This window comes from Pistacia vera, unplaced genomic scaffold (genome assembly GCF_008641045.1).
Source record: "Pistacia vera cultivar Batoury unplaced genomic scaffold, PisVer_v2 Contig59, whole genome shotgun sequence".
Classification (NCBI taxonomy): domain Eukaryota; kingdom Viridiplantae; phylum Streptophyta; class Magnoliopsida; order Sapindales; family Anacardiaceae; genus Pistacia; species Pistacia vera.
In genome coordinates, this window is record NW_022196434.1 from 1,523,809 (window position 1) to 1,540,641 (window position 16,833).

At 34.8% G+C, this 16,833-nt stretch overlaps 1 protein-coding gene across 1 annotated transcript; it reads right to left on the reverse strand.

The window, feature by feature from the left end:
* Positions 1-14,528: 14,528 nt before the first annotated feature.
* Positions 14,529-16,018, reverse strand: LOC116109854 (RING-H2 finger protein ATL43). Its single transcript, XM_031396096.1, has one exon. It carries the CDS (start codon positions 15,809-15,811, stop codon positions 14,546-14,548), a length of 1,266 nt encoding a protein of 421 aa, XP_031251956.1. The 5' UTR covers positions 15,812-16,018; the 3' UTR covers positions 14,529-14,545.
* Between the last annotated feature and the right edge of the window lie 815 nt (positions 16,019-16,833).

A 16,833-nucleotide genomic window follows, 5' to 3' on the forward strand; every position in this document is an offset into this window, starting at 1 on the left:
TAGATGCCAATGCAACAACACCTCTCAGCTCATAACCTTATGACACTGCTTAATGGGAATTAGTCTAACTCTATGGCTAATTATGTTGGTAACATAAAGTTTTGTGATGTTTCTAAATGTTTAGTTTGCCCTTTAGCGAATCAGACTCGTTTTTAATTTCCATTGAGTTCATTTTATACTTATTTGGGGAGGGTACCAGATTCTTGCACTCAATGGGGCACGATATTTTATTACCATGGTTGATGATTACACTCGATTTACATGACGCATCATACATTAGACAATCCTAAATACATAACCACATTCATCAATTTTGTTGAGACCTTAAAAGTCAAAATTCTTCATAGTGATAATTGCCTTAAATTTATAAGAAATTTTTTTATTTAGATAAAAGAACCATTCATCAAACTAGTTGTGTTTCCACTCCACAACAAATTGCAGTAATCGAGTGAAAACATCGCCACCTTCTCAATGTGGCCTAAGCTTTCCTATTTAAAGCTAAACCTTCTCAAGAAATTTTGGGCAGATGCTTGCCATCCTAATTGCTACCTATGTCATCAATCCAACACCTCCAACTTTTTTAGATGCTTTTTTCACAAGAGTAGTGCTTACAGACACTGAAATTTTACACCAAATTTTTGTACCGAAGGACATGGCAACCAGTCAGACGTGATCACGTTGGAGTCTTTCGTGAATGAACGGTCGTCCAACATTTATGGACGCTCGCCCATATTTAATGGACTTTCGTTCATATTGTATGGATGGGTGTCCATTTAATATGGACTCGTCCAAAAAATTTTAAAAGAAAAATAATGGACGCCTGCCATCTTATATGGACGGGTGTCTATTTACTATTGACGAACGTTCATATAAGATGGACGCCCGTCCAAAAAATTTTACATTCAATGGACGTCTGTCCATTGTTTAATTTAAAAAAATTTACATTCAATTTGGGAGGCCCAAATTTTAGTTTAATAAAAAAATTTCTTTAAAATTTTCAATTAGAATGTTTAAAAATTTAGGCCTCCGAAAATAGATTTCATTTCTCTCTTGCATTTTGTTTATAAATGAAAAAAAAAAAAAAAATTGAGAATGGACGCCAGTCCACTCATTTGGATGGTCGTCCATAGTTTTGGATGGTCATCCATAGTATATATATGGACGACCATCCAAATGAGTGGACTGGCGTCCATACTTTCACTTAAAATCAATTTTTTTTTTCTTTTATTTCATCTAAAAATTTTATACTTTAAAAATAAATATTTCATCTGAAATTATATGGACGCCCGTCCATATTAAAAGGACTCTCGTCCATAATATATGGACGGGAGTCCATAACTATGGACAATTGTCCTCATAAGAGGACGGGTGTCTATAAACAATTTAGGCAAATTTTTTTTAGTTTAAATTATGAACGAGCATCCATTCTAGGTGGACAGTCGTCCATATAATATGGACGATAATCCATTTCAAATGAACGGCGGTCCAATAACAATGGACAGTCGTCCATATTTGATAGACGGCTGTTCATTCGCGGCATATTTGTTAACGTGATACGTGACTCGTTTGATTCAGTGAACATGTCTTCAGTGTAAAAATTCGGTGCAAAGCGTCAGTGTCCGTAACATTTTTCTTTTAACAAACAACCCCATTTGCAAGTGTTTCGCCTCAACACACCATCATCGCCCCCACAATGTTTGATTTTGATACATGAGCTACACATTCTCTTTTCCTAGGCTATCAATACTACACCGAGTTTATTAATTTTTGTCTCACATGATATTTTCTTTCATGAGAATGTTTTTTCCTTTTTTCCATCTTTCGTTGCGAATTCAACTCATACTGATAGAGCAGATGGTCCAACTACATAACTTTTTCTTTTTTATTACTGTCACTAGTATGGCCCTGTTTGCCAACATTTCAGATAGTTGGTGGATCAGGTCCTCGCATCATATTTTCTTCCGAAAGGAAGAATTTGGTGCAAATCTGATTGAAGAACTAGGTTCTTCATATATGGCATTTTGACTGTAATCAAAGGCCGAGGGAATGTGTAATTGCTGTTGGAAAACGGAAAGTCAGAAGCAAATGTTGATTTTCTTTTTTTTTTTAACCTGAAAAGAACCTACTCTCGATGAGCCAGCTTCACCCTGTGATCTAACTGCAAGTGTAGCCATCCTGGCTCCGAAGCTTTCTAAGACTCCCTTGAGTTCCTAAGATAGGATACGAAGCTGTGGTGGCGGACGCGATATGAGGACGTGCTGGAAGGCCGTTGCGAGATCAACGCCTGGGAGGAACTAAATAGGAAGCTCAAGTTTTTCCCTGCCTTGGACATAGACTTCTCGGTGTGAGCAACAACTATCGAGTAGATGGCTAGCCTGCTGAGCCATTTTCGCTGAAACCAATTGAGTATTGTAGGTTGGTGCGAATTTTTGCATTAACATATTATATATTTTATTCTTTTAAATTATTCAATAATTTTCAAAAGCAAAAGTCAATCCTACCAAATTTAGATTGTGTATTAATAAAATAAAAAATATAAGTAAAAAACTTCAAATAATTAACAAAATTTGGTGTAGGAAGGTAATTTTATTGCAGATTGGCTTATTAATATTGGTCTTTGAATGTGTTGAAAACAGAATGTAGCTCTTTTATTGGTGAGATTCTAATTAAATTATCAATAATACTATGTTTACTCACGATCTTACTAACCATCTTACTATCCTGTGTAAATATAAAGTATAGTACAAGTACCATAAGCATAGTACGGGTACCATATGTAATTTTAACAAATGATAGTAAGATGGTTAGTAAGATCGTGAGTAATCATAGCATTACTTTTAAATTATTTCGCTATTAATCTAGTAACTATTAGAAAAGTAATAAAATTTTATTTAAAGTTTTTAGTCTGTAATTGTTACTTTTCGGCAAACATACCAAACGTGTTTTTATTTTTACATTTTTAAAATATTGTTAAACATGTTGAACACGTTTTTCAACCATTTTTAATATTTAAAAAAAGATGATTTAGTTTAATAGAATGTTGATCTAAGTAAGAAAGATATGAAAAAATTGAAAGCCGGAATAGAAGAAATTTGTAATAGCGAACGGACAAGCTATTCAAAATAAAACCAAATTCCCCTATAACGAAAATATATTCCCTACAGTGGGAGTGAATTCGCTATAGTGTTGTAGCGAAAGGAAGCACGTTCATAATTGAAAAACACAAAACAATGTATAATCAAAATTAATAAAAAAGGCTAAGGGTGTGTTTGTTTTATTATTTTGAATATAATTCTTGAAAAAGTTGAGTTGGGTGGTTATTACGAGGTATGATTTGAAAGTTACAAAAACACCCTATAGGTTTGTTAATTTAGCTAAGCACCCCTATAGTAAAACATTAAAAATTAACAAAAACACCCCCACCCACCTATTAAATGTCGGTAGCTGGCCACCATTGCCGGAGGGTGGCTAGCAGTCGTCGTAATAGCGCACGACCGACTATATTTGACTGGTCGTACATTAATATGACTTTTTTTAGCTAACCACGTTTGGTCGTCAATGACGGCCAAAGATATGGCCATCGTTGATGGTCTCATATGGCTGTCGTTGACAACTAATTATGGCCATCAACGGCCAGATCTTTGGCCGTAGATCTGGCATTTTCCAGCCAGATCCACGGTGGAATTGGTTAGAAAATGCTAGATCAGCGCATTACCAGCCATATCCAATTGATAGTGCGCCATTACGCTAGATTCTGACCACCTTCCAACAGTGGTGGCCAGAATTTGACAAATGTGGGTGGGTGGGGGTGTTTTTATCAATTTCTAAACTTTTTTATAGGGGGTGTTTAATTAAATTAACAAACTTAGGGGGTTTACCAAGTTAAATATAATAGAATTTGATTTTCAGAATAGGGAAACAAATATAAATTTTGGATAAGAGAGGGATATGTTGGAGTAGAAATATTAAAACAAGCACAGCCTAAAGATTTGATAGTGACAAAATGCGTTTACTCGTCAATTTCGAAAGTAGAAGACAAGCATCAATTTTCCAAAGTATTACAAGGATCAATTTTCCAAAGTATTACAAGACAACCATTATATACAATGTGAGATTGAATTTTGTATAAATTTTTGGAAGAAATTTAACTCAATATTTCTACTCAAATTTATAACAATAATGCTACAGACACAAACGCTTTGCACCAAAATGTTAAACCGAATTATGTATCACATGAGTCAGACGAGTCACGTAGCACGTTAACAAATATTTCGTGAATGAACGGTCGTCCATCAAATATGGATGATTGTCCATTATTATTGGACAACTGTTCTTTTGAAATGGACTCCCATCCATGCGAAAATGATAATGGATTTCCGTCCATATTATATGAACGGGAGTCCACCTATAAGGGACGCCTATCCATAGTTTGAATTAAAAAAATTTGATAACAAAAATCATATATACTCATCCATAATATATTATGGACGGGCGTCTTTACTGAATGGACAGATGTCCCTATTAGATGGACGCCCGTCTATTGTTTATATTAAAAAAAAAATTAAAAACAAAAGTAATGGACGTCTGTCCATATATTATGGATGGACGTCCATATTTAATAAACAAGTATCCCTCTTAGATGGATGCCCGTCCATTTCCATACGAGGATTAAAAAAAAAAAAAATAGTTATGAACATTTTGGTCCCAAAAAGTTTTAAAAAACAAAAGGATCTCATTTGTTGCTCTTCTGCTTCGTCTTCGTTCCTCATTTGCTGCTCTTCTTCTTCGTCTGCCGCTCTTTGTCTTTGTCTATTGCTCTTCTTCTTTGTCAAAGCCATCTGCCATTGTTATTGTAAGTTATTGAGTTAATTTGGTTTCTATTCATCATGTTTTATTGGTTTTGATTGATGATTGAGGTTGATTGAGTTGTAAATAACTCAATGAGATGCTAGGAAAAAGTGAAATTTAAACTGTAGATTGCTGCCATAATTCTAAACTTTCATACAAAGGAATTGATTCAATGCCAGCTTTGGATATGGGTTTTTTTTTTTTTTTTTTTTTTTCTTTATCTTTACAATTAGTGATATGCCCACTTTTAATCAATGAAGTTTAATATCAAGCAGTGAGAAAGTTCTAGAAATCAAGTCATAGGGTCTCCATTGTTATGGCAATTGTATGATGCATGTGTTGAAGGAGTAAAGAAAAACAATTTTTGTAATCTTCTTTTTAACACCACATAAAGCAATATCGATGCGTACACGTTATAACAACTAAAAGGTAGACATGTAGATTTCATTGTAGTCACCAATTTATTGGTGAAAAGAGCTCTCTAAAATCAATTCAGCATTGCCTTAGTAGCACATCTCGGAAATGTTGCTGTACGGCTAATTGTCAAGGAAAAGTAAGTGAAGCATCAGTTGTAGATCCCAGTAGTACTGCCAAGAGTACTTTCCAATCAAGATAAGCTGATTGGGATTTATTCTTGGTGAAGAACTTAAATATTATTTTAAAGGCAAAGTTGATTGCCCATTGGTGGTCCTAACATGATGTATTGGAATCTCTTCGGTGTGCCTGAATATGTTGTATATATGAATGTGGTGAATTGTGCTTGGTGGCCAACCATTAGTGAGACCACAAGATTTCAATCAAGGCATACAATAATTATTCTTTATTATTGTTCTATTTTCCTTTTCTTCTCTTTCTTGCTTGCATCTGAACCTTAGAATAAATTCTTGTGTTAATTGCACGCATCAGTATCTATGAAAGCCTGCTTGTTGGTGGCTGGCTTTTAGATTTATGATGTGCATATTTTTTTCTCTTCTTGTTATCTATCCAGGTGGCCTGCTTGTTTTATAATGCTGGTCATTTTGCTTAGGCTTTTTGTGGACTTAGCTCTCTTTTTTGTGTATCCAAGTGACTTGTGTGTTTTACACTTGTAGATCGTGTAAAGTCGCCTGTTGTTTTTGGCTGTGATTACTTGGCTCTGTCCTAGTTTCCAGACTTTGTATAGGTCTCCTGTTTGGAGATCCATGAATATGATTGATCTGGAAAACATGAGTTATACTTTCTTGAGACATTGCAGACATGTATAATACAAAGCTGGGTGGGAAACATAAGAAGTATGGTGCGGGACATTAAGAAGTTGTTCATGTATTGAATTTGTTTTACAAAATGCTTCTTTTAGTAACCGTGCATCCACTTGACTGTAGAATCAAAGGCACTTTAGTTTTATCTCCAAGGAAATCTTACACTGGGTTATTTATTTGAATGATGAGACAAGCAGCTATTAGGTTTTATTTTAGAATTGTGAGTGTGTTTGTATCGGTGTTAGGTTTCATGCTTAAAGTATTCCATTAACCGTTTTACTTGTACCGAGTTGTGTGGTCTGTCTCTTTGCTCCATTGATGCTGCGTGGTTTTTTATTTTTTATTTTTTATTTTTTTATTTTTTTAATTAAAACACCAATAATTTCTTAAAAGTGGGTCTATAATGCTGAGTTTTCACTCATGTTCGCATTTTTTATATGTACAGGTTTTACAAGAAAGCAGAAAATGGTAAGACCAAAAATGCAACCATTTCTCATGAACACATCATCATCTAGAGTCAAATTTCAAGACTTGCGACATAAAAACAATAAGAGGAGGTGTCGAAAAGAGATATTTGCCTTGGAAGAAGTTTGGATTTAGAACTTATAACAGTTTGGGTTTATTTGATGAAATTAATGGTTGGATCCATATTTGAAATGGGACTAGTGGTGAGTATTAGATATGATGGATATAAGCATTTGATCTATGAGTTTTTTAGTAGTTGAAAGTTGTGAAGATAGATACTGATGAGTTTCCGGTGTATCACATGTTTTTAGATTAAAGAATCAGAACTTTGCAGTGAGACCACAAGATTAGCAACCTGGATAGGATTTGATTTTGAAGGTTTGGATAACGTATCTAGAACGTAAGATTCCAAACAAGCTTGGATGGATGTTCTGGGATAGGGATTTACCATCCACATAGTGTAAATGTACAAATTTAAAGAATCCTACTATAAGAGTTTCACAAATATTTGACTACACATTTAATAGCATGAAAGAGACAAATAATGTGACGGTTAGGATTTATTGTTCATGAAGCAGCAATAGTAAGGAGGCAAGTAAATTCAGCAATTATTGTTAAGAAGTTGGGAGAATTTCAAGCAGAAAAAGGAGAACTATATTGGGAGATGTGTTACGTTAATATGTGAGAAGTTGGGTATTTAGATCACCCAATGATGAAGCAAATAGATTAAGTTTTCTACAAATAAGATTAAGTTTTCTCAAATAATTTGTTGGGGATGTGACATGTGTAAAATGGGTTTGGTTAAAAAGAACATGGCAGAGAATGGTTTGTGATTAGGGATGAATGGAGGGAGATGCAACAGTTCAAGAAGGTGTTAGTGTTCCAGAAAGGGTAAATAAAGGACAACTCTATGTAAAAGAAAAGAACAAGTATTGAACCTGGATCATCTCAGAATGTACAAGATATGTCTTCTCATACTTTAGACGAAATAGTAAGCATTTGAGCAGATCAAAAAGTTTAAAGAGTATTTTTCACGTATTGAGAGGAAAATACAGGAACAATGATCAGTTGCAAAGTGATTTCAACCCTTTGCATCAAGAATAGAAGAAACGCATGACATAAATTTTCAGCATGATGAAGAACTTCTCAACAGTCTCCTCCTCCTCCAGTCAACCTCCACCCCCTACACCATGATGAGAATTCTCAACAGCCTCTTCCTTCTCAACATCCTTGGGGAACGCACTATGAATGTTAATTGTCATTATGTTTCAAATAGTAAGCTTTATGTACGAAGATTATATTTGCCTTTTGTTTATAAATAGGTTAATTGTTAAAGATTGATTTCACAAGATGTTTTTGATAAAGATTGCCTTTTGTTTATATAGTTATTGCCTTTTGTTTATACATATTTCAACTATTCTTTGAATGCATATGTATATGTAATACTAGACAAACCAAAAGAAATAAATTCAAATCTCAAATCAATAAATGCTATCCAAATTCTACCACAACCAATTAACAAACAGTCTGTAATGTGACAATAATATATACTGAAACATTCATAATAAGTTACATTAAGGTCATTATCATGAATTCACAACCTTACAGCAGACAACCTATTATACACAACCAATAGCCAAAATAATAAAAAATAAAACACTGAATCACATACAACTCAACTCATTCGTCAGAAATTGACCAAAGCACGAATAATTTCTACCAAATACAATTCTATATGCTTCAACCTGTCAACAACACAAATCCTCCCAATGAAACATGTTCATCATTTACAGACTCCTGCCCAGTACATAAATTACTTTTTCCTGCGAGATTCTGAATCAGATCAGTGGATACTGCATGTTTAACAACCCAATTTAGCACATGTTATAGAAAACTTAAATCAGTTACAATTATACAACATACATAACACATACCTTGGTAGCAACAACGTTATTCAACAACACTTGAGTTTCCGGTATAATTTCAACAATGTTGACGTAATCATATGGGAGAGCATCGGCCACAGAAGTAATGAAAGAAACTGTTCATTTTCTCGCTTATGATGATCCTTTTCTTAAAAGTAGCATAACACATTAATAATCAAATCGATATTATTATAAACTTAACAAGTAAATAATGTTTCAAAAACAAATATCATGTAAAATAGGTGTATAACTCATACCAATCTTTGTTTTCGTAATTTTTTATTTTAACCCTATATACAATTTCTTCAACATTCGATTGCTTTCTTCTACATGGAGGACGACCTTTGCTACAAACCTCTAGTGGACTAATAATTAGACTATTCCCTCTTTCAGAGGACTGTCCTTATCTTTACTACTCAAACCGGTTGTGGAAGAGATGTTTACTTTTCTACCTAGCCCTCCCTCACTTCCTTTTGCTCCAACTTTTTTCTCATATCAATCATAAATCCATAACATATTACAATCTTCTTCATTGTTTGATGTCATATCAGCTACTGTTAGCATTATATAGACAACTTATCAAAACGTTATCCTTTAACATTGGTGCGCCACCTATTACAACTTACCTTAATTTTCGTATGACATCTGTTTATTTTTTCCTCCAATGCCGTAAAATGTACTTTTCTGGAACGTGTGAAACCGAATCAACACAATAATGACATGTCTGCATGAAATCCCTTTGAACTCAAACAAATGACAAGTACAACGAATATCACACGAACTTTCTTCAAATATACCGCAAAGGGAACACGTCGATTACTATCTCCAAACCAAACATCTTTTAAAACATGATACTCCTCGTATGAATCACACTTTTTCAGAAAAGATAATTAATTATAAATCTTCCCCGCAATCTCTTCTTGAAACTCTTGAAACTTTGCAGTTATTATGCACTTTGAAATTATTTGTCAATAGGGTAATTAGTTATACATGGTATCCAAGATTTGAAAGATCTAAAATCAGCCTCCTTTTCTTTTCCACTTTATCTCACAATGCATTTCATATTGTTCCACAAATTTTTTCAACGTAGTTTTGGAATTTACATATCTATCAAAATGCATGCATACTTTAACTACGCTGGGTAGTAGACATACCTGCCTATAAAGTATCTTTAAAAAATGCAGGCACCCACCGTACTCTTTCTTTGTACAATCCATATAACCATTCATTCTTGTGAACTTTGTGCACATCAACGAATTGGTTCCACCGTTCTTCGAACTCTTCACGCGTAAAGGAGTCATAACAATATTTGTAACTTAAACTTGTGTAGTTTCATATTCCTTGCTCTCTTAACTTTTCAGGCAGTTTCTTCATTATATGCCACAAACACCTTTATGTCTTGTGTTGGGGAAAACAATCTCAATTGATTTTGCATGACCTTATCTTGATCAGTGATCATTCAATTAGGAGCAAAATCCATGCATTCAAGCCAAGAACGAAATAGCCATACAAATGTTTCAATGTCCTCATGGGAAATTAACCCACAACCTAACAATGTCGGGTCCATGATGATCAACCTCACAAAAGCAACAAATGGCAATCATACCTATCGTTAGATACGTTGTGTCAAGGTCATGACATCACCAAATTCTTTATATGCGGCCCTACATCTAACATCAACCTAGCACATTCTTTAATCTCTTTTCATCTACATCAATCATATACTAGAAATTTGAATTCCCTTTGCATTTTCATAAAATACCCGAGTACTGCCGAAACATCTCCAACTCCAAGTCGTAGCCTCCTCACTTTTTCAATGTAGTTCCTACAATCTTTGTAGAAATGTCAAATTCCCACACCTCAATTGAACATGACTGAAAATTTTTACACGGTCTAATCCCAACCGCATATTAATTCAAGCCTCTTTTTCACATAAGGTTGTATGTTCGATTAACCTTGAAATATCTTTTTTTGCTGGACTTGTAAGATCATGGTTATGTTCAGTACAACTGATTTAATTTCCTATTGCATTCACTATTCAAAGTTACACTAATCTGACTCTTACAATATGTTTTAGCAACAGGTTGCATTTTCAAGTATTTTTGGATTTACATCTCTCCTTCCCAGAACAAGAACACGCCATTGTCACGTATCTCATCTCCCATTATCGCCTTTTTTTACGTACGTATCATTGTTTCAAAACTCATTTTGTTACCATACCTTGTGTAATACTTCACCAAACTATCAACTGAATCAAACACCATTCCAATATGAGGCTCCACTTCTTCCTCCGCCATCCCATATTTTCTAATTCATCACATTCATTTTCCTATCATTTAATAGTTTTATAATGGACAAAAATAGAATGTACTAATACAACACATTGTAAGAAACAATATGATACAACAAATTTAAAATCATGTTCACGAAAAACTTAAGGTTTCAAACCAATTTACCTCAACATCATTGAAATGAGGCAAACTGGACTCTTCTATTTCGTAATTTCATGCCAAACCAATACTATTTTTCGCGTTCACAAATCTGGTTCACAACAGGCCAACAAATATGTCTATTAGTTATTTTCTATTGTAACATATATCAATCCAAAATAAATAAAAACTAAATAAATGCATAAATTAAATAAAAAACTCTTTAAGTACCTCAACAAATCTTTCCAATCTAAAAAAAAAAAATTGATCTCCCTAACTCCCTTTCCACCCTAAATGATTGTTTCATGAAAAAATGGTGGCTTTCTTTCTTGTCACGGTCGTTGCTTGTTGGCTGTTGAGGAAGAAACTGGTAGAAGACTAAATAGAACACGCAAACGAGAAGAACACGCAGACGCAAAGAAAAGATGGGAACAGTGAAGCGAAAGGTAATAGGTTTAACAATGAAGTTATTTATTTTTTATTTCATGTAAAAGTTTTGGCGCTTATTTTGGAGAAGCATATTAGACAAGCTAATCGTTTTTACAAATAGAAAAAGAAATAATGTAAATTAAAAAAATAATTTTATTTGCGTATGGACGGTCGTCCATATTATATGGACAACCGTCCATTTAATATGGACGCCCATCTGTATTATATGGATGGGCGTCAATTATTATATTACAAAAAGTTTATGAACCAGACAACAACAACTCCAAACTCAATTGAGCAACCTTCTTCCTTTCATGTTTGTGCATCTTTATCTTTCTACCCTGACTTTCTTGGTTAGACCAAACCAACCCGCTTTGAAGGCTTCATTCGGGTAGCTCGTCCCCTTTTTTTGGCTGTTTGGATTACTAAAAAACCAAACTTAAAGCATGGATGACATTGAAGAGGTAGACGAGGAAGAAAAGTTTGAAGAGAAGATATAATCTTTTTTTTTTCTAATAGGGACGCTCGTCCATAATATATGGACGGGTGTCCATTACTTTTGTTTTTAATTTAAACAATAACAATTTTTTTTTTTTAATTTAAACTATGGATGGGCATCTCTTATAGGAGGATTCTCGTGCATAGTAAATGGACTCTCGTCCATATAATATGGACGAGAGTCCATTGTCATTTTCGCATGGACGAAAGTTTATTTCAAATGAACGGCCGTCCAATAATAATGGATGGTCGTCCATATTTGATGGACAACCGTTCATTCATAAAATATTTGTTAACGTGCTACGTAGCTCGTCTGACTCATGTGACACATCGTTCGGTTTAACATTTCAGTATAAAGCATCGATGTTTGTAGCATTATTGAATTTATAATTAGGAAGATTGTAAGAATGGGGCTAGGAAATGTAATCTTCAAGCAACTTAATTTTTGACTCAAACAATTGGGGTCCGTTTGGTTCATTATTCTGATACTTTTTAGCATAATATTTTGAAAAAAGTTAAATTGGGCAGATATTACGATGTAAGATTTAGAAATTAACAAAAATACCCCTTATGTTTATTTATTTACTAAACACCCCTATAATAAAATATTAAAAGTTAACAAAAACACCCCCAACCCACCCATTAAATACGGACAGCCGGCCACCACAGCCGGAGGGTTGCTGGGGTGTTTTTGCAATTTAAAAAAAAAAATATTTAAGGGTGTTTAGTTAAATTAACAAATTTAAGAGAGTTTAAAAGAAATTGAATAATATATAATAATATTTTGAGAATAAGTCAATTTTACTGTTTAACTTTATTGAGAATACTAATAATAGTATTCCCAAGAGTAGGCTTCGTTTGGTTGCCAATTGGGAATACTACTTTTAGTATTTTCAAAAAAGTTAAACAGTAAAATACCCAAAAACTTTGATTTTTGGGAATACTACTCCCAATATTATTCAACTTTTTTTAAACCCCTTAAATTTGATAATTTAATTAAATACCCCTAAATATTTTTTTAAAAATTATAAAAACACCCCAGTAATTCATATTTACCAGATTCCGGCCACCACTGCCGGAAAATGGCTGGAATCTGTTAGGATGGCGCACTACCGGCTGAATCTGGCCGGTAGTGCGCCGATCTAGCCTTTTCCGGTCAGATCCAATGTAGATCTGGCCGGAAAAGGCCAGATCTAAGGCCAAAGATCTGGCCGTTGACGGCCAGATATTTAGCCGTATCAGTTTATAACGACGGCCAACAAACGGTCGTCGTTGACCATCAACGACGACCGTTTGTTGGTCGTCGTTGATGAGAAAATACGGCCAGATCTGGCCGTAGATCTGGCCTTTGTCGGCCAGATCCACCGTGGATCTGGCCGGCAAAGGCCATATCTTCGCATGACCGTCAAGATTCAGCCGTTCATGCTCCAATATGGTGAACTCGGCCACCCTCCGGCGGTGGTGGCCGGCTGTCCGTATTTGACATTGGGTTGGGGGTGTTTTTGTTAACTTTTAAGATTTTATTATAGGGGGTGTTTTGTAAATAAACAAAAATAGGGGGTATTTTATTAATTTATAAATCCTACATCGTAATACCCGTCCAATTCAACTTTTTTTTAACTTTTTTCAGAAATCTTTTCCCAAAAACACCCAATTGTGAACCAAACGAAGCCTAAATGACACAATCAAGAACTAACTTGAAATAAAATACAAAATTAGGGATTTTTTAAATTTAAAAAAAATTCCAAAATTAAAAGAAACCAAATCACGTTGAAACAAAATTTTCCATTGATTTTTCGTTGACTTTTTCAGTAAAAGAAAAGAACTGGCAAATATTGCATTTGGAAAATTAGATAAAAAAACTAGAAAACAAGATGAAGGCGGCTGTACGGCAAGGAGTGGCCATCTGAAGCCAAGCACGTTGGCAAGCCATAAGCCTAGCATCACGGCTTGAGTTGTCAGGCTTCACCTGCCTGACGCCGACGATCTAGCGTGGTTAGAATTCACTGCCTATTTCGCTAGCCACCACCCAAATCCCTTCCTACCACCATCGAGCACAACCACTGCAACCACTATAACGTCCACAATCAAAAACCACAAAACCAATTTGCACAACTCAACAAAATAAACAATAGTTGCTTTGCTTCAATTTTGTTTTTCAATTATTTAAGATTATCAAATCTTAAAGTTGGAACCCAACATTAACAAACTGGTAAGGGAGAGAAACTAAATTTTTAAGAAAAGAATATAAAATTAATTTAATTTTAAATTATTAAATGGAGTTTTTAACCTTTAAGTGATTGGTGTTACCAATTCTAAATGTTCTCTATTATGATAACACGTTAACAATATAGTAACATAGAATTTCAAATTCATTAGTTCATCCTAGACTGGACCACCATAAAAGCCGACCCGGCAATTAAATAGATAATTCGGATGTTTGTTTCCTAATATCCTCTTCCGAATTCTGATCCATGAAGAGAAGTTAAAATATACTTAAAAAAAAAAATATATATATATATATATATTCCTCTTCGATACACGTGCTTCCTTGATACCTGTGGTTGTCCGGAATATCCAATCCTCCTCCCGTAGCATCTGTCCCTCTCTTCTCTACCTTCATCTTCTAAAACAATAATTGCTTTTTTTCTCCTTTTAAAGAAATATAAAAAACAAAATAAAATGTTTGGGTTTTGTCTTTGTCGTTTCATAACTACACTATGGTGATGCTACTACTGTGATCCGACCGTACAGCTGGCTGTGTCAGTGACCGAGAAGAAATCCAAGCCAACCATCTCGAGACAAGTCCCGCCTGCGCCTGTCGCTGTCTATTACTCCTGTTAATGCCATTACACTCACTGTTGAAAAACCTGCTCAACCCCGTGATTTCAGACACGCTTCTCCCATTTATTACACTACTGCCACTCTCAACTCCACCATCAATGCTCACATGCTCCTGCTGTCTACGTATCGACTGCCATGTTGATCCCAAAGATAATCTACGGCTGTCATTTATTATCTTCTCTGACCGTAGATATAATAGATCTAACGGCTGCACATCACTCCACCTTTGGTGTAACCCCCCACCACCACCACCACCACCTGAGACAATGCTGATCCGGTGCTCAAATCTCCGTTCAAAACTTTTCCTATCCGCCATCAATCCATCGCCTAATAACAAACCGTCTTTTCTTGGACGGTCAAAGCGTCCAACGGCTACGGCGCTATCCAGGGACATCCTAAGCGACGACGTCGTATCGTGAAATTGATGACGTGGCAAACATATTTGGCGTTCCCCAGCAGATGAGTGTCTACCCGAAACTCGTTTGAACTCGGGCTCTGACTCACTTCTGTTTCTTCCATTTTCTTGCGGTGGTGGTAGTATTTGGTTTTCTTCTATGAGAAGAATATCTTCTGGGTCAACTCGGTATCGACACAGAGGGCAAGTTGAGTGTGAGTCAAGCCAGGTGTCAACGCATTCAACATGAAAAGCGTGCTTACATTTAGGCAGGAGTTTCAGAACTTCAGTGAGTTCAAATCTCGTTAAACAAACGGCGCATTCTAGCCCATCTTTTTGACCTCTGAGGGAGGCAAATCTGAATATTGGTAGTGACTCGATCACGGTCCGGTCTATTCCAGAGTTTCTTCTTGCAGTTAATGATGGCGGGACTGGGCCTGTGTGGTTACCATATCTGACGCCGTTTCCGCCCTTGCAGTGTTTAGTGTAAAGAAGTAAGAGGAAGGTTATAGAGAACATGGTAGTTAAAACGCCAACTATCACGGCAATACTTGGTCTAAATGGTGAGAAATTTGTTCTTTGATTTTGTTGATCAAAAATTAATGGAGGTGAAGAGAATGAATCATTATTTGAAGGTGTGGTTTTTCTCGAATCACTATCTGCAAGGATAATGAAGAAGAAGAAGAAGAGGAAGAAGAAGAAGAGAGAGAAGAAGAGGATTCGTTTTGAAACAAGGCCCATTATTTAGTGCAAATTTGAGAATTAGGGGCAGAAAATGAAGGGGTGAAGAGATTCTACAATAGGAGTTTAGAGAAAACAATCAAACAAGATGAGACAAAAGCATCTAACTGATATATCATAATGTGTGTATTATAATGGATGATTATAATTTTTATTAAAATATTAAAGAGAAAGGGAAATAAAATCACAGGATAGAGAAACAAGAAGAGAATCACGTACAGAGAGACAGAATGAGAAGAGAGGTGGTTAAGGGTGTGGAAATTTAACGACCTATCGTAGTCACAGACTCACAGGCAAAACCCGGCCTATGAAAGGGGAAATGCAGATGAATAGATCTGAATTGGGGGCCTGGAGTGGAGGGATCTGAGCCTCAAATCCTGGAACCAAACACGTGATGCATGTTTTTTACTGCTTTCACCAGACCAGAAGATCGGACCCCTATTGAGAAATTGTGTTGCTTTTCCGATTCAATCTTCATGTTGCTTTTCAGACTCAATTATTTACTACTTTGTTGCCTCAATTAATGATTGATGGTATAACTCATTATATATATATATAACACAAATGTTTTAGTAGCTAGTCTTAAGAACCTATGGTCAAAAGCATTTGTAAAAGCATATGTGACCTCAAGATATTTTAGAACCTTCTAATAGTATAAGTATCCATTAAAAAAATATTTTAAATTTATTTTTCGTGTATTTTAAAATGTAAAATTACTAATTAAATTTTTATATTCAAGTTTAGAAATCAAATTTTTTTTAATTGATAATATAGCTAAATTGTCTAATCTTTCTTGTGACATAATTGAACACAAATAAGATTTTATTAACTCTAATTTTGAAAAACTTTTTTCTGCTGAAGCTATAGTAACATGAATAGTTAATAGTATTCTATAAGCTATTCATGTATTTGGAAAAGAATTTACATTTTTTTATAAAATCTAGTATCTCAAGTGGTGTTTTAATTTTCACGTTTATAATTTCTTTAAAAACTTTTAATTCTGAATACAAATCTAAAATTTC

Bases quoted from the DNA above. Each gene is read 5' to 3' on its own strand.
- LOC116109854 (XM_031396096.1), bottom strand. From the start codon at position 15,811: ATGGGCCTTGTTTCAAAACGAATCCTCTTCTTCTCTCTCTTCTTCTTC.